Source organism: Staurois parvus, unplaced genomic scaffold (assembly GCF_062004578.1).
Source record: "Staurois parvus isolate SC_StPar_1 unplaced genomic scaffold, SC_StPar_1.0 ptg000075l, whole genome shotgun sequence".
NCBI lineage: Eukaryota > Metazoa > Chordata > Amphibia > Anura > Ranidae > Staurois > Staurois parvus.
In genome coordinates, this window is record NW_028317871.1 from 2,538,233 (window position 1) to 2,557,760 (window position 19,528).

The 19,528-nt window shown below is 46.1% G+C and overlaps 1 protein-coding gene across 2 annotated transcripts in view; it reads right to left on the bottom strand.

The window, feature by feature from the left end:
* Positions 1 to 227: 227 nt before the first annotated feature.
* Positions 228 to 19,528, bottom strand: part of CPPED1 (calcineurin like phosphoesterase domain containing 1) — a 600,817-nt gene continuing 581,516 nt past the window's right edge. The window contains exon 4 of one of the 2 annotated variants that reach the window (XM_089669416.1): positions 228 to 1,012. In XM_089669416.1, the coding sequence (XP_089525542.1) occupies positions 786 to 1,012 (227 nt within the window). In that variant the 3' untranslated portion in view covers positions 228 to 785. The remainder of the gene's footprint in view (positions 1,013 to 19,528) is intronic. The other variant, XM_089669417.1, reaches the window with a different exon arrangement.

Consider the following 19,528-nt stretch of genomic DNA (forward strand, 5'->3'; position numbering starts at 1 on the left):
CATAAAAATTTGCAACTATCACCTTTTTATTCTATAGGGCCTCTGCTTTCAATCGATTTTTACGTGTATGCAAAAAATAAAAAAAATTGCTCTGAAGGGGTTCTCTGTCAGAGCGGTAAGGATGTGGAACACCCTTCCACAATCGGGATGGGCATCTTAGCAAACACTGTATACAGATGTATGGGAATTGGTATGGACAAAAAAACACACACCCACACAGACTGAACTGGATTGGACTGATGTCTTTATTCAACCTTAGGAACTATGTATATTTAACAGACCACAAGGTAGGATAAAAATAAAAAAATGCAATGTAAGGGTTTACATATATTTTATGAGTTTACCAACAAGGTAATGGAAAGTGCAGCTAGCTATCACAACCTCTACAATAATAATATTCTACTGATCACCTAAGGTAAATGGATCTCTATTTTATTGCTATGAATTACTGCACCTTTGTTTTTCTGTAGGTTTCGTCATTGTCCACTGTACGTGTATATATACTTTTATGATTTTTCAGTTATATGTATGAAACTATGCCAGAAGAAGGGAGCTAAACATTTCCAAATGCCTAAAAAATATTTTTGGTTAGTCACACAACATTTTTAATCTCCTACTCTTATTTTTAAAAATGTTAACGTTAAACATATAAAATTGTATCAGAGATTTTAGTAACGCTTGTTAAAGTAATATATTTCTTAAAAGATTTTTCTATTATGGTTTTCAATATAAAAGTATTGGGAACCACTTTGTCTATAAAGCATTACTTTCTCCCTCCTAATACTTTACTTCTTAATTAAGTCCAGAATATCTTGCTCAAGCCCATGATTTTTTAGTTTATCTAGGCTGTAATATCTGTGGACAATTTGGTCTTCGGTGACAACTACCACACGGACACCATGTTCATCTTCTCCAAGCTGGCAGCCAATGGCTGATGTCACTACCATATCTAGATCTTTATAGGTTCCACCAGCATTCCTATGATAATGTCCTGAGAAAACAGCCTTGACTCCTGTAAGAGAGAAAGAATAACATATTAGCAAAATTCAGCATTTGGAATATTGTATACTATTTGTATTTACCCTAAAATCTTTTTCTTGGAATCTATTGAGGGTCACAGATATATAAAATCAAAAATGTCAGTTTTTACACATCTGTTCTCAACAGGTGTACACTGGCAAACAGAGAAACCATGAAAAAAAACAAAACAAAACAGAAAAAACTGCCCACTGTAATTCAGCCCCTGGATGGAAATCGCTAATATAGGTAAAGGCATCAAGAATATTTAATTTGTTCCAGAAAAGGACAAGTAGGACCACTTGTTGGAGACTTATCATAAAAGATAATGGACCTTAAGTATTGTTAATTAAGTATGCAACACAGCAACTACCATAAGATTTTGGTCACTTCAAACCCGTCTTTAAAATCGATCAACTTACAATGAAGTTGCACGATTTCAAAGTCGGGGGACATGCCGATTTCAGGTGCAATTTACAAGACATCTGAAAGCAGATGTCTATGCAAATTCTACGAAAAGTAGTGCATGTACTACTTTAGAAATCGGTTCAGATCCGACCAAGTTGGAACCACACTGATTTGGCCGCTGTAATTGCGGACAATAGGGTGCAACTTGGCATACGATTTGCAAGTTGCATGGCATGCAAATTGCATGCCAAGTCGCACACAGTGTGACCGGGGTGTAAAGACAACAGGTGAGTAAAAATTTAGACCAACAGCAAGTATCAACAAGAAACAAGATTGTTCATAAGATAACAGCCTAGAATATGTAATCCTTGGCCACTGGGATGGAATGTCATGCAAAGTATGTCTCCCAATAAACAACTGGGAGTTGAAACAAAACACCTTTAAACATTGAATGCATGGAAAGGATGTCCAAGATAAAACAGCCCTTTTAAAAACGGAGTACCAAGTCCCTATTTAGGGAAGAGATGTAGACATTCACTATCCTATATATAATAAAGGGAAATCTAAGAGAAAATAAAACAAAACAAAAACACACGATATACAGGTGAAACTCGAAAAATTAGAATATTGTGCAAAAGTTCATTTATTTCAGTAATGCAACTTAAAAGGTGAAACTAATATATGAGATATACTCATTACATGCAAAGCAAGATAGTTCAAGCCGTGATTTGTCATAATTGTGATGATTATGGCTTACATCTCATGAAAACCCCAAATCCACAATCTCAGAAAATTTGAATATTACATGCAATCAATAAAACAAGGATTGTACATAGAACAATATCGAACATCTAAAAAGTATAAGCATGCATATGTACTCAGTACTTGCTGTGGGCCCCTTTTGCAGCAATTACTGCCTCAATGCTGCGTGGAATGGAAGCTATCACCCTGTGGCACTGCTGAGGTGTTATGGAAGACCAGGATGCTTCAATAGCGGCCTTCAGCTCTTCTGCATTGTTCGGTGTCATGTCTCTCATCTTTCTCTTGGCAATGCCCCATAGATTCTTTATGGGGTTCAGGTCAGGCGAGTTTGCTGGTCAATCAAGCACAGTAATCCCACGGTCATTGAACCAGGTTTTGGTGCTTTTGGCAGTGTGGGCAGGTGCCAAGTCCTGCTGGAAAATTAAGTCAGCATCCCCATAAATCTCATCTGTGGAAGGAAGCATGAAGTGCTCCAAAATCTCCTGGTAGATGGCTGCGTTGACCCTGGACTTAATGAAGGACAGTGGACCAACACCAGCAGATGACATGGCTCCCCAAATCAACACAGACTGTGGAAACTTCACACTGGACTTCAAGCATATTGCAGTGTGTGCCTCCCCATTCTTCCTCCATACTCTGGGTCCTTGGTTTCCAAATGAGATGCAAAAGTTGCTCTCATCAAAAAAAGAGGACTTTGGACCACTGAGCAACAGACCAGGTCTGTTTTTCTTTAGCCCAGGTAAGACACTTCTGACGTTGTTTGTTGTTCAGGAGTGGCTTGTCAAGAGGAATACGACATTTGAAGCCCATGTCCAGCCTCAGTCCACTCCTTGTGAAAGTCCAACACTTTTGAATGGCCTTTTCCTGACAATCCTCTCCAGGCTGCAGTCATCCCTGCTGCTTGTGCACCTTTTTCTTCCACACTTTTCCTTTCCACATAACTTTCTATTAATGTGCTTTGATACAGCACTTTGGGAACATCCAACTTCTTTTGCAATTACCTTTTGAGGCTTTCCCTCCTTATGGAGGGTGTCAGTGATGGTTTTTTGCACAACTGTCAGGTCAGCAGTCTTTCCCATGATTGTGATTCCTACTGAAGCAGACTGAGAGACCATTTAAAGGCTCAGGATCCCTTTGCAGGTGTTATGGCTTAATTAGCTGATTAGAGTGGGACACGTTGAGCCTAGAATATTGCACCTTTTCACAATATTCTAATTTTCTGACATTGTGGATTTGGGGTTTTCATGAGCTGTAAGCCATAATCACAATTATGGCAAATCACGGCTTGAACTATCTTGCTTTGCATGTAATGAGTCTATCTCATATATTAGTTTCACCTTTTAAGTTGCATTACTGAAATAAATGAACTTTTGCACGATATTCTAATTTTTCGAGTTTCACCTGTATGTATGTATGTATATATATATATATATATATACACACACATATATATGTATATATATATATATATATATATATATACACACACATATACATACATACATACACATATACATACATATACACACACACATACATACATACGTACACATATACATACATATACACACACACACACACATATATATATATATATATATTATGTGGCAGTGCGGTGTCCTGCCACGGTCAAACTCCAGTTGAAAACCCTGGATTCTCAACCAGGCAGGTTGAGGGGCTCCAGAGAGTTAATGTATTGCAGAGGAAATTGACTTTTCGGTTTCCTCATTTATTTATTTATTAAGTTTGTTTTGGGATCTGGAGCCTGGAGATTTCGAAGAGATCTGGGAGGGATGAAATCTCCAATCCGGGGTCCATGTTTTGAGAACCCCCAGCACACTGATTGCACAGGTGTGTGCAGGACTTTTTGTAGAGGCCTAACCATAGTTCTGGGCTCCACCCCGGCAGTTAGGAGGACTCCACCCAGGCAGACGGGAGGTCTCTGCCGTGGAGTCAGGTGGGCTACACCTAGGAGAGGTGGAAGCCGGACTAGCTGTGTGCTAGTGCCATACTTTGGGAAGAGTCTGCAGGAGGCAGACTTAAAACTGCGTACAAGCCAGGAGGCTGAATACTGTTCATTTGAATTCGTGTGATGGTGGATACCCCTGCGTGGGAAACCTTTTATGTTATTGAACTGACATTTAAATAAAAGTGGGCAAACAGGCCCTTAAAAAATAAGCGAGTTGCCGTGTGCTTTGAAGAAGCTCTACCACTTGAAGCGAGGTCCCACATATGGTGGAGGATGCGGGCATAATTGGAGATCCCTGCAAAAGTAAGTTCATCAGTTATATGAACTGTGTTTCTGTGCAATGGACAGCACAATTTGGTGTGTGTGCAGGTGAGGAGAACCTGCCTTAAAGAGACAGTGCTTCATTTCTTGATGCTGGACTGTGCAAAAGTGTTGTGAAGTGACTGTGAAGATGGGGCGGTCAAAGCAAAGAAAAGAAGAAAGATTTGCGGAAATGAGAGACAGAGCCCTATGGCTGGAGGGGTTGTTATCACCAGAACGAGCCCCATACATGGATGAACAAAGTTTGCCAAAGTGGGAAGTGCATGTTGCTGCTGGCAACACTGGTGAAAGGAGACCAGCTATGAATGTGCAGAGTCCTAAGCTGGAAAAAGGCTGCAATGTGGGGAGCCTGGACAAGACACGCTGGCAAGAGCGATGCTTGCGGTGCAGGGAGTGGGGGCACACTGTCTCTAAATGCCCTTTGTCTCAGCCTCCATTGCAAAGTTGCATATCAAAGCAAAGGACTGCATCTGTGTTAGGCAAGCCGGCTCTGAGTGCAAGGAAGGAGCGACAGCCTGACCACAAGTTTGAGAAGAATGTGGTTGCCCATAGCAACACATGTGACTTCAGGCCTGCGGACCCTGTAAGAGGAGTGTCGTCTGCAGAGGATTGTGACAACGCAGAAATGAGAGTTCAGCGCAACTGGAGAAACCCACAAAGTTCAGCTGGGAGAGTGCCATCTCCCATAGCAACAGGAGAAAGCCTGCCAACCAGGAGAAGGGGCTACAAGGGAGATGTGGTTCCCTATCCCAAGAAGGTTATCTGTGGAACCATACCCTGCCTGGAATGTGATCAGTTTGGGCATGGTATCTTTACCTGCCCCAAATTGTGGAATACCACTGATGAGGGTGCTACTGGGCAAAAGTCTTCATCTGCAAGCCCAGATTCATGTTTAAAAATGTTGGCAGCCACCCCTAGCAATGAGGAAGTACCTGTTGTGCCTGCAGGGGGTGCCAAGGAGTCAGAAGTGCCGGCCAGAGTATCATCCTATAGCTGCATGGATGAACTGGCTGGCCAAAGCCAAGCAGAGGAGATGACAGAAAGGATCCAGATCCCACGCACTCAAGTGAAGGTGAAGCCTGTTACAGTGGTGGGTAAGACTGGTACTTTTGAGAAAAATGTGAGAGATACTAATGCACTGCTTGAGACTGAACTTGAGACTCTCTGCTATAAATTTGGGATACTCCCAGTTGGGAAACCCACTGCTGGTGATTGTGAGAAAGACTTGCCTCTGTATAATGCTTTTAGTGGGGAGGCAACGGTTAAAAATGTCAATGTGAAGAGTACTGATATTGGGGTTGCACCAATGTCATCTAAAGAGAATGCTGAATTAAATGTAGTAGGGGTGACCACTAAGGATGTGTTATCTCCCCTAGCAACGGTGGGTAAGGTAACCCAGGATAACTATGGTGTTGCTCTGGTGGATCAGAGTGTATCTGAATTGAGTGTTGAGAATTTGTTATTTCAGTGTGGCAATGGTGAATCTAAAAGGTATGAACGTATTCATAATGATGATGGGTTAATGCAATCCACTAATGCAAAGGTTTTTGTAGTGAATGACACGCCACTAGGTCATGGTGGTGAGAGTAGGAAATTGCAACCTGCTGTGCCTAGAAAAGGAGTCTCCCATTGTGATATGGATAATGAAGATATGGGTAATGGGTGTGATACAGAGCCACTCTGTCCCTCTGTGTCTCCTTCAGCGGTTGGAGTGGTACTGCGTAGTACCTCTGATGGGATCACAGGGACGATGGACTGGGACAGATGGGCAACAAGCTTGTTGGCATTAATAAAAGATACCTCTGTTGCCAACAATGAAGTGGACACAACTTCTGCTGTGCTGAATAGAGTGACTGTGGAGCAGCTATTAGTCCAGGGCGCTCCTGTTGCTGCCAAAATTAACCCACCATTGGTAAAAGGCATCGCTGAGGATAAACACTCAGCAGAAGTTTTGCCCACAGCCCATAAAAGAGTTAATGGTGTAGTATACCAAATTGATATCCATAGAGAAGATGTGGAAGAGCTCATTGACACTGAGCCTCAGAGTATTTGGGTGAATCCCACACCTGGTTACGCTCTGGGAGAGCCCCAGGTTATTGTGTTGGGTACCTCGAGCCGAGAGGAAGCCTCTTTAAGAAGCACCAGCTCTGAGGCATCAGTAAATGAGTGTCTCCATGTCTCCAGGAAGGTCTTATGTGTGGAGTCAGGCTGTCTTTTTATAACAGACCTGCTGAAGGAAATGTTGGCCTTCTGGAGTGTACAGCCGGTGTATACCTTGCTGTCTCTTCTATGTTCGGGAGAGCTGGTACAGTGGAGTCCCGCTAATCGGAGCTTGGTATTACAGGCTATACAAAACAAAGATGGTCAATATAGGAATTCTGTGATACCATCCTTGTTGGTAATGGTGAAAATTGTCTTTCAGTGCATTGCTGGGTTGCTTCATAGCAGTAATCTGTATGAGAGGCACACCAGAGTACTGTTGGACAGGACAGAGGTTTGGGCAGAAGTGCCGGAAGACGCATGTAAATGTGATGTGGTTGGGGTCGTCTACCCAAATGCAGAATTATGTAAGGAAGGTCACTCTGGAAAAGTTTTCCAAAGGTCCAGTAAACACCCAAGTTGTAAGAATGAAAGGTCTAAGGGAACTGGCCCAAAGCTTAACAAGGGGATGTTAAAAGAGTTTGATGCCACAATAAAAGAGCCCATGTCTGTTACTAAAGAGTCTAAAAATATAACCCCATCAAAATTAAATAAAGCAAAAAGAGATGGTCTAGAGGAATTTGAGAGAGCACGTTGTAATATGACAGGTATCAGGCATTTAAAGCTTAGGAGTCAACCCCAGATTACAAAGGGTACTGAGATTTGTAAACCCCCTAGTGGTAAAAGGACTAGCATAGTCTTAAGAAAATTAGAAAGACCGCGCTTTTGGAAGCGCACTCGTAAAAAGGCATGGGGAAGTAGTAGAGCCCAAGTTAGGGGAGACAGGGGAAGTCACCTCTTGGGGCAGGGAGTAGTGTCTCCCTTAGATGAAAATGAAGTCGGCCAGGATTGGACCTTTACAGGTGATAGCCCGCACAGAAGGTCTAAAGCAAGGGTTTTAGGTTTGTGTGTTCCGCCCCCTACGGGGTCAAAACAAAGGGGGGGGATATGTGGCAGTGCGGTGTCCTGCCACGGTCAAACTCCAGTTGAAAACCCTGGATTCTCAACCAGGCAGGTTGAGGGGCTCCAGAGAGTTAATGTATTGCAGAGGAAATTGACTTTTCGGTTTCCTCATTTATTTATTTATTAAGTTTGTTTTGGGATCTGGAGCCTGGAGATTTCGAAGAGATCTGGGAGGGATGAAATCTCCAATCCGGGGTCCATGTTTTGAGAACCCCCAGCACACTGATTGCACAGGTGTGTGCAGGACTTTTTGTAGAGGCCTAACCATAGTTCTGGGCTCCACCCCGGCAGTTAGGAGGACTCCACCCAGGCAGACGGGAGGTCTCTGCCGTGGAGTCAGGTGGGCTACACCTAGGAGAGGTGGAAGCCGGACTATCTGTGTGCTAGTGCCATACTTTGGGAAGAGTCTGCAGGAGGCAGACTTAAAACTGCGTACAAGCCAGGAGGCTGAATACTGTTCATTTGAATTCGTGTGATGGTGGATACCCCTGCGTGGGAAACCTTTTATGTTATTGAACTGACATTTAAATAAAAGTGGGCAAACAGGCCCTTAAAAAATAAGCGAGTTGCCGTGTGCTTTGAAGAAGCTCTACCACTTGAAGCGAGGTCCCACAATATATACACACACACACACACGCACATTAATTTAATGGCATCCCATTCTTAGTCAGTAGGGTTCAATATTGAGTTGGCCCACCCTTTGCTGCTATAACAGCTTCAGCTCCTCTGGGAAGGCTGTCCACAAGGTTTAGAAGTGTGTCTATGGGAATGATTGACCATTCTTCCAGAAGTGCATTTGTGAGGTTAGGCACTGATGTACGAGAAGGCCTGGCTTGCAGTCTCTGCTCTAATTCATCCCAAAGGTGTTCTATCAAGTTGAAGTCAGGACAGGCCAGTCAAGTTCCTCCACCCCACAGTCGCTCATCTATGTTTTTATGGACCTTGCTTTGTGCACTGGAAGGAGCCATCCCCAAACTGTTCCCACAAAGTTGGGAGCATGAAATTGTTCTATGCTGACTCCTTAAGAGATCCCTTCACTGGAACTAAGGGGCCAAGACCAACTCCTGAAAAACAACCCCACACCTTAACCCCCCCTCCACCAAACTTTACACTTGGCACAATGCAGTCAGGCAAGTACTGTTCTGGCAACTGCCAAACCCAGACATTCCATTCCAGTCCATTGGATTGCCAGATGGAGAAGCAGGATTCATCACTCAAGAGAACACGTCCCCACTTCTGTAGAGTCCAGTGGTGGCTTGCTTTACACCATTGCATCCAATGCTTTGCATTGCACTTGGTGATGTAAGGCTTGGATGCAGCTGCTCAGCCATGGAAACCCATTTCATTAAGCTCTCTACACACTGTTGTTGTCCTAATCTGAAGGCCACATAATGTTTGGAGGTCTTTAGCTATTGACTCTAAAGACAGTTGGCGACTTCTGTGCACTGTACGTTTCAGCATGCGGCAACCCGCTCTGTCATTTTACGTGGCTGTTGTTCCCAGGTGCTTCCACTTTGTTATAATACCACTAACAGTTGACCATGGAATATTTAGTAGCAAGGAAATTTCACATGTGGACATATGGTGTGCGTGTGTGCGTGCGTGCGTGCGTGTGTGTGTGTGTGTGTACAGTTGTGTTCAAAATAATAGCAGTCAGACATCACTAACCTGATCAATCACTGTTTTTGGTAGAAATTATATTTCTACATGGCAAATAATTTACTAGAGTAATAGAAATCCAACAGACCCAACAGTCATGACATGCATGCTGCTGATTCTGTGTAACTGAATCACTAATTGAAAGGGGCATGTTCAAAATAATAGCAGTGTGGAGTTCTATTAGTGAGGTCATTCATTCTTTGAAAAACAGGTGGCAATTATTGCCCTAATTTAAGGAAGGAAGGCAGCAAATGTTGTACATGCTAGTTACAGTGCATTTCTCTCTGAAATTATGAGGAAAATGGGTCGTTCCAGACATTGTTCAGAAGAACTGCATGCCTTGATTAAAAAGTTGATTGGAGAGGGGAAAACATATAAAGAAGTGCAGAAAATGATAGGCTGCTCAGCTAAAATGATCGCAAATGCTTTAAAATGGCAACCAAAATCTGAAAGACGTGGAAGAAAGTGAAAAACTACCATTCGAATGGATAGAAGAATAGCCAAAATGGCAAGGACTCAGCCAACAATCAGCTCCAGGAAGATCAAAGAAGGTCTAAAGTTACCTGTGAGTACAGTTACAATTAGAAGACGCCTATGTGAAGCCAAGCTATCTGCAAGAAGCCCCTGCAAAGTCCCACTGTTGAAAAAAAGACATGTGCTGAAGAGGTTACACTTTGCCAAAGAGCACATTGATTGGCCTAAAGAGAAATGGCGCAACATTTTGTGGACTGATGAAAGTAAGATTGTTCTTTTTGGGTCTAGTGGCCGGAGACAGTTTGTCAGACGACCCCCAAACACTGAATTCAAGCCACAGTACACTGTGAAGACAGTGAAGCATGGTTGCGCAAGCATCATGATATGGCGATGTTTCTCATACTACGGTGTTGGGCCTATTTATCGCATACAAGGGATCATGGATCAGTTTGAATACATCAGAATACTTGAAGAGGTCATGCTGCCTTATGCTGAAGAGGAAATGCCCTTGAAATGGGTGTTCCAACAAGACAACGACCCCAAACACACCAGTAAACGTGCAACATCTTGGTTCCAGACCAACAAGATTGACATTATGGAGTGGCCAGCCCAATCCCCGGATCTTAATCCAATAGAAAACTTGTGGGGTGACATCAAACATGCAGTTTCTGAGGCAAAACCAAGAAATAGAGAAGAACTGTGGAATGTAGTCCAATCATCCTGGGCTGGAATACTTGTTCACAGGTGCCAGGTGTTGACTCCATGCAACACAGATGTACAGCAGTTCTCAGAAACAGTGGTTATACAACTAATGATTAATTAACTGCTTCAGCCCCAGCTACTGCATGAATACGTTTGCAGGGCGGCACGGCTGCGCAAAACCACGTTTTAAAACGTGGTTTTGCAAAACAGGTAGGGGGCGCGCGAGAGACGTAGGGGGCGCGCGAGAGACGTAGGGGGCACGCCCTACCTGTCCCGCGGGTGTCAGCAGCAGGTCTCAGCCGCCGGGTCACGGCCGGTCATTATCGGCCGTTTCCCTGCGATTAGCGGTGATCGCTGACAGAGCTCCTGACAAGCTGAAGAGGGAGAGAAGAGTTTCTCTCTCCACATCAGCCTGTCCCCGTCCAGCACACACCCCCGACCCCTAGTAAAACACTCCCCTCACACAGTTAACCCTAAAAAATGTTAACCCCTTCCTCCCCAGTGCCATTAGTACAGTGTCAGTGGTTTTTTTTTTCACTGATCACTGTATTGGTGTCACTGGGGATGTCAGTGACCCCAAGTCGGTTCCCCCCAGTGTCAAAATGTCCACCGCAGTCCCGTCATAAGTCACTGATCGCCGCCATATGTCGCTGATCGCCATAATTAGTATAAAAAAAAATTTAAAATCCCAGTATCTTTCCCGACATTTGCAAATTCTATAACTTTCATGTAAACCAATTAATTTACACGTATTGGGCTTTTTTTTTTTTTTAGCAGAGACATGTCGTAGAATGCATTTTGGATGTAATTTGTGACATTAGATTTTTTAATTTTTTTTACTGGACATGTTTTATAGCAAAAAGTCCAAAATATTGTTTTTTTTTCTCAAAATTGTCAGCCTTTTTTTTTATAGCGCAAAAAATTAAAAACGCACAGGCAATCAAATACCACCGAAAGAAAGCTCAATTTGTGGGGAAAAAAAAGGATGTAAATTTAATTTGGGTGCAGTGTTGCATGACCGCGCAATTGTCAGTTAAACTATCGCAGCGCCGTAACACAAACCTCTTCTGTAACCGCTTCCTGACCACACTACAGCAGAAATACTGCTACATGGCGGCATGGGTACGCAAAATCACATATATATATATATATATATATATATATATACACACACACATACGTGATTCGCGCTCCCGTGGTTTTCACACCCCTCCCAGATAGCGTCAGATTGCCCGTCAGTACACCAGTCATCACATTTAACCCCTTGATTGCCAGGAGCACGCTCATGTACAATAAACCTCCATTGCTAATATAGTGTCTGAACGGGTCAATATCTTTGTTCAAGTCAGCACTATACCAACGTTCACATTAGTATAGCGTCCACAAAAACGCAGCGTTAGCGGGATCAGCCCCGACACCTGCCAACACCTGCGTTTGGCCCCTACGTTTACCCCCCCTTCTCCCCCAGCAAGTGCAGTGTCAGTAGGTCACTGTCACTTGATACATTGCGCACAAAACCGCAGTGTTCGCAAAATCAGGCCTGATCTCTGTTAGCACTTGCCGGTAAATTTTGATGACTCTCATATGCAGCAGAGTGCCAGTACTAGTGCCGCTCTACCTTTTGGTGAACTGGCGAGTACCAGCTGTCTAGTACATCCTGGTCTTTCACATACCTTCTTGATTTTTGGAGCTGTTTTTCACGGAATATCTGTATGCGCTGATTGTGGATCAAAGCAGTTTGTATGCACAATTTATTGCCGCCAACCCAGATTCAAACTTTGCCAGACCATTCGCATGGAAACTCATTACGGTTTTCAAATTTACATTTTTTTGGGGCCTAACCCTCAACATGGGCATTACTAAAAGAAATGAATTGCGGTTGTATTGGTCCACAGACCCGATTCATCATATGCCGTGTTCTCTGCTGCCATGGCCAGGCATAGATATGAGAGTATAAAGTGTTTTATGCATTTCGGCGACAATACACTCTGTCATCCTCGGGGTGACCCTGAATTTGACCGGCTCCACAAAATTCAGCCCCTCGCAAATCACCTTATCTTAAAATTTGCAGATGTCTATGCTCCCCATCAAAACATCTGCGTTGAGGAGTCCCTTATTAATTTTTCTGGCCGCCTTGCATTCAAACAATTTCTCCCCTGCAAGCGTGCCAGATATGGAGTCAAGGTGTAGAAGACCTGTGAGAGGACAACAGGCTATACTTATAAGTTTCGGATTTACAAGGGAAAAGATAGTCACGTGGAGCCCGCCCGGATGCTCAGACTACATAGGGAGCAGTGGCAAGATAGTTTGGGACTTGGTGTCATCATTTCTCCATATGGGGTACCACTTATACGTGGACAATTTTTATTCAAGCGTGCCACTATTTAGACATTTATTCAATCTTGGAACTGGCACTTGTGGCAAAGTGTGACCTAATGTGTGCCCACCATTAGAAGTGGGTGGATGCAGGACAGTATATTCTAATGGTGGGCACACCACACACTTTTTCTGGCAGAGATTTCTTCTTATTTTTTCATTCAGTCCACTGGCTGCATACAAAAAAAAAAAAAAAAAGAACATAGCATATATAACTGTCAGGATCCAGGTGTTCTGCGGCATCGCGTCGGGCGGCACATGCGCAGAACACCAACTCTCTCTACCTGGCGGGCAGTAGGACCTGGCCGCGCATGGCAGCGGCGGGGTTCGCGCATGCGCACTCGGGATCACGGACGCGCGCCTGGCACCAATGACAGCGGGAGGCGGGCTATTTAAACGTAGGAACAGGTATGTTAGTTGCCGTTTGGTCTTGTATACTGTGTCCTGTGTCCTGTTCCTGTGTTGCTGTATACTCCGTTCGTTGCCGACCTCTGCTTGTTCCTGATCCTGCTTTCTCCTGTTTAACCCCTGGCTTGCCTGACTACTCTTCTGTCTGATCCCTGGTACTGTATTTGCCCGCATCCTGCTGAACCTGGCTTGTGACCTGACCATTCTTAGCTCGCTCCTCTGTACCTCGCTGCCCGCATAATACCGACCCGGCCTGTCTGACCACGCATACCGTACCCGACCATCCATCCATCCATCCGGTTTGGATCAGACCAGTGTATCTGTCTGCCTCTTCCAAAGTAGATTCCGTTCCTGCACTCCCCTGTCAGTATTCTCTACCACCGCAGGACGCACTCGGGGGTCGCGACCTGGTTTCAGTCTGCACCAAGTCCATCCCCACCATCAGGGGCCCTGGTGAACAGCAGGCTGGGACTTAGACCCCGCGCCCTGGGAGCGTCCGTGCGGTGGGCTGCTAGAGACTCTGCCAGGCAGCTTAACAGTACCAAACGGCCAAAAATGACGGAACCTGGAAGAGGACCATCCCCCCTGGAAAATATGTGCCAGCATCTGGCGGCTCTTACTCAGGCGGTAAGGGCGCTGGAGGAGGGCTATAATCACCTGGATGGTCGGATCCAGACCCTAACCACCACTATTTTGGCCCCCCAAGATCATAGTCCCTCAGCTCTGGCCAGTGGTACCCCTGAAACCCTGGCCGGACCAGCAGCACCTACACCTACACTTATGCCAGAACCTCATGTTCCTGTCCCAGAACGATTCAGTGGGAATCGCACCAAGTTCAGAGCATTCCGTAATGCCTGCCTGTTGTACTTTAGGCTCCAGCCACTTACATTCGCGACAGAAACCGTGAAAGTTAGGTTTATTATTTCTTTGCTACTGGACGAACCCCAAGAATGGGCGCATCGACTATTAGAGATCCAGCAACCACCTCAGCTGGAATCTGTGGCAGCATTTTTTGAAGCGATGGGCCTCCTTTACGATGATCCCGAACGAGCAGCATCAGCCGAATCGGCACTTCAGTCTCTCAGGCAAGGTCGTAGGCCTGCAGAGGAGTATGCGGGTGAGTTCAGGCGGTGGATGGGAGACACGCAATGGAACAACGCTGCCTTGCGCAACCAGTTCTGCATAGGCCTGTCTGAGTCTCTGAAAGACGAACTAGCCAGGGTAGGCATACCAGCCACACTAGAAAATCTCATGACCCTGGCTATTCAGATCGACCGACGCTTGCGGGAACGCATGATGGAGAGGTCAGGCCAGGGCCTGAGGCCTGCTTGGATGTTACCCCATGCTCCAGGACCAGTCAGTAGCCCTACTAGGAATCGCAATCCAGAACCCCTGGATACACCGGAACCAATGCAAGTCGGGCTAGCTCGTCCCTCCCTAACACCTGAAGAGCGTCAAAGACGCCGCCGCAACAACCTGTGCCTCTACTGTGGGGAAGCTGGCCACATGGTACGTTCCTGTCCGGTGAAGGCTGGTAAGTGCACTTCTGTTTACTCTGCCACACCTACTACAGCCAATCACAATGTCAATTATTTAGCGGTACCCATTTCATTCCAGCTCCCCGGAAGGGTCGTGACGGCAACAGCGATCATTGATTCCGGGGCCTGTAGCTGTTTTGTGGATCTGGACTTCGCGGCTCGATTCCAGATTCCCTTACATGTTAAAGAATGTGGGTTTAATACTTTCCTAGCCGATGGATCTCGGATCAAGTCTGGGGTGGTGGACCAGGAGACCCCGCCTCTCTGTGTGACTATATCCGAGACTCACCGAGAATTCCTGTGTTTGAATGCTATCTCCTCCCCTCTGTTTCCAATTATTCTGAGGCTTCCGTGGCTGCGAGCCCACGACCCCCAGATTAATTGGAAAGCCGGTACCCTCCGGTTCGGCTCTCCATACTGCCAAGAGCATTGTTGTCCACATGAGCCGGAGGCCCCACGCACACTATTCTGTGTAGATACTGACATGGAGCTGACACAACTCGTCCCTTCAGTTTACCATCAATACCTTGACGTGTTTAGTAAGCGGGGAGCTGACAATCTTCCTCCGCATAGAGCCTACGACTGTCCAATCGATCTGCTCCCGGGATCTGAGGTACCTTTCGGGCGGATCTTTCCTCTGTCAGAAAAGGAACTGGGGGTACTAAAAGAATATATTGAGGAAAATCTTCAGAAGGGGTTCATACGCCCCTCCACGTCCCTGGCCAGGGCGGGTATTTTCTTTGTTGAGAAGAAGGATAAATCCTTAAGGCCCTGTGTGGACTATAGGGAGCTTAACAAGATCACGGTAAAGAACCGTTACCCACTTCCTTTAGTACCAGAACTGTTTCAGCGACTCAGGACTGCATCTGTTTTTACGAAGTTGGATTTGAGGGGGGCTTACAATCTGGTCCGTATTCGGGAGGGAGATGAGTGGAAGACTGCCTTCCGTACTAGGTTCGGGCACTTCGAGTACCTGGTAATGCCCTTCGGTCTGTGTAACGCCCCCGCCACCTTCCAGCACTTCATTAACGATGTGTTCAGGGACTTCTTGGATATCTTTGTGGTCATCTATCTTGATGATATCTTAATTTTTTCTGCATCTCTGGAGGAGCATAGGGGTCACGTCAGGGTAGTGCTGGAAAGGCTCCATTTGCATGGTTTATACGCAAAGGCAGATAAATGCAGTTTTGAGCAGCATAGTATCCCCTTCTTAGGCCTAATTATTTCTACTACTGGAATAGCGATGGATCCACAGAAGATCTCCGCAGTTCTGGAATGGCCGGTGCCGTTAGATAAAAAAGGGGTTCAGCGGTTCATTGGGTTTGCCAATTTTTACCGGAAATTCATTAGGAATTTTTCAGGCCTGGTATCCCCCATCACGCAACTTACCAAACAGGGAGTGCGTTTCAAGTGGACATCTGAGGCGCAAGAAGCCTTTGAGTCCCTAAAGAGGTTATTCACCGAGGCCCCAGTATTGAGCCATCCTGATTCTTCACTACCCTACATCTTGGAGGTGGATGCATCCGAAAACGCGGTTGGGGCTGTGCTTTCCCAAAGGAAGGGCATCAAGGAACTGATGCATCCCGTGGCATTTTTCTCCAGGAAACTGTCTTCGGCCGAAAGGAACTATGACATAGGGGACCGAGAACTCCTGGCCATCAAGGCAGCGTTGGAGGAATGGAGGTACTTGCTGGAAGGAGCCGTGCACCCGATATTGATTTTTACGGATCACAAGAACCTTGAATATTTAAGAACGGCAAAGCGCTTGAGACCAAGACAGGCTAGGTGGGCACTTTTTTTCTCTCAGTTTGTGTTTCATATTACTTATAGGCCTGGATCAAAGAACACGAAACCAGATGCTCTTTTGCGTATGTTCGAAGACCCAGAGGAGGCCCACAAACCTGACACCATCCTGTCGCCTGGTAATTTTTTGGCATTACAGACTGAGCTACGTTCCCAACTACAGGCAGCATCCATAGGGGCTCCAAATGTTCTAGGGGTGCCGCTACAGAATAGAGACGGATTATGGTGGAAAGAAGGACGAATCCTGGTACCTGACGAATCTCGCACCACGGTCTTGGGTCATTGCCATGACCATCCCCTGGCTGGGCACTTCGGGACCCGGAAGACGTTGGAACTTCTACAACGTATGTTCTGGTGGCCCAGCATGTCCAAAGATTGCGAGGCTTACGTAAAGACCTGCGCGGTCTGTCAAAGGAATAAGCCTTCCAGGAACAAGGCTTGGGGGCTCCTGCGACCCTTACCCATACCTAACAGACCGTGGGAAATGATTTCAATGGACTTCATTGTGGAACTTCCTCCATCTCAAGACCATACCGCCATTTTCGTGATTGTGGACTGCCTATCCAAGATGGCCCACTTCGTGCCTCTCAAAGACACACCATCCGCTGCGGAGACAGCGCAAATTTTTGTGAGAGAGGTGGTGAGACTCCATGGAATTCCTAAGGATATAGTTTCGGATAGGGGTGCCCAGTTCACCTCCAAATTTTGGAAGGCACTATGCGAGACCTTGGAAATCAAGTTATCTCTCTCCTCGGCATATCATCCACAGACCAATGGACAGACCGAACGTACGAACCAGACCTTGGAACAATATCTCCGATGTTATACATCATTTCTTCAGGACGATTGGCTAACTCTTTTACCACTGGCCGAATTTGCTTACAACAATGCAAGCCACTCGACTACTCAGCAATCCCCATTTTTTGCCAATTACGGCTTCCACCCGACCTTTTTACCTGACACAATTCCTGAGAGTTCGGTGCCAGCTACACAGGACATGTTGCACTTCCTTTCTGCAAACAATAGGGTCTTACAAGAGGCGATCCTGAAGGCCCAGGAGGGCAGTAAGAAAGCCTTTGACAAAAAGAGAAGAGGGGAGCTTATGTTACACCCAGGGGACCAGGTCTGGTTGGCCACAACAAACCTTAAGATGACATGCCCATCACGGAAATTGGGACCAAGATTTATGGGCCCATTTCAGGTAAAGAGGAAGGTTAACGAAGTGGCGTACGAGCTCGTACTCCCGGAATCCTTTAGAATTCACCCGGTATTTCATGTATCTCTGTTGAAACCCGCGGCACCGGACCCATTCCCGAACCGGAGATCTAGGCCTCCTGACGCCATAAACGTTGATGGGGAGGAGGAATTCGAAATTGAGACAATTCTAGACTGTAGGAAGAGGGGAGGTCAGACCCAGTTTCTCATTAAGTGGAAAGGGTATGGTCCAGAGGAGAACTCATGGGAACCCTCCCAGAACATTCATGCCTCTAGATTGATTCGGGATTTTTTTGACAACCACCCACGCAAGAGAGAACTGTTGGGCATCCGGCGGCTGCCCGTAGGGGGGGGGGCAATGTCAGGATCCAGGTGTTCTGCGGCATCGCGTCGGGCGGCGCATGCGCAGAACACCAACTCTCTCTACCCGGCGGGCGGTAGGACCTGGCCGCGCATGGCAGCGGCGGGGTTCGCGCATGTGCACTCGGGATCACGGACGCGCGCCTGGCACCAATGACAGCGGGAGGCGGGCTATTTAAACGTAGGAACAGGTATGTTAGTTGCCGTTTGGTCTTGTATCCTGTGTCCTGTTCCTGTGTTGCTGTATACTCCGTTGCCGACCTCTGCTTGTTCCTGATCCTGCTCTCTCCTGTTTAACCCCTGGCTTGCCTGACTACTCTTCTGTCTGATCCCTGGTACTGTATTTGCCCGCATCCTGCTGAACCTGGCTTGTGACCTGACCATTCTTAGCTCGCTCCTCTGTACCTCGCTGCCCGCATAATACCGACCCGGCCTGTCTGACCACGCATACCGTACCCGACCATCCGTCCATCCATCCAGTTTGGATCAGACCAGTGTATCTGTCTGCCTCTTCCAAAGTAGATTCCGTTCCTGCACTCCCCTGTCAGTATTCTCTACCACCGCAGGACGCACTCGGGGGTCGCGACCTGGTTTCAGTCTGCACCAAGTCCATCCCCACCATCAGGGGCCCTGGTGAACAGCAGGCTGGGACTTAGACCCCGCGCCCTGAGAGCGTCCGTGCGGTGGGCTGCTAGAGACTCTGCCAGGCGGCTTAACAATAACCAACAAGGACCAGCGATGTACTGGTACATCACTGGATTTGAATGGTTATACCAGGATGATGCCTACAGCTGCAGGCATCATCCTGGTATCGGTTTTTTCAGCCGGTGATCGGCTTTCATGTAAAAGCAATCCTAGTGGCTAATTAGCTGCAAGCTTGCTTTTACAAGCAGTGGGAGATAATGTCCACCCTCCCCCGCTGCCTTCCACGGCCTTCTCGGGCAGTCCCGTGCCATCAGGGGAACCTGAGAATGCAGCCAGTGTTTCTGCCAGCTGACCATAGAGCTGATTGGAGACCAGAATGGTGCCAATCATCTCTATAGTTTAAGAATTCGGAATTTCATCACTTCAGTTTCGCAGGATATAAACAGCGCCATTTGTACATTGGGAAAGCATCTGATCACACCGATTTTGGTTTGATTAGATAATGTAAGGGCAGAGGAGATATCTAGAGTCTGATATACCCCAGATTTCTCAAAAAAGAATATGACAATGCCCATTGAAGTTATTTGCATTCCCTGTTATAGCATTAAAAGTGATAAAAAAAAAATGAAAGGCACAATGTAAAAATAATAAAAAAAAAAATCAAAATACCTAGAAAAAACAAAACAAAAAACAATTGCCCCTCCAATGC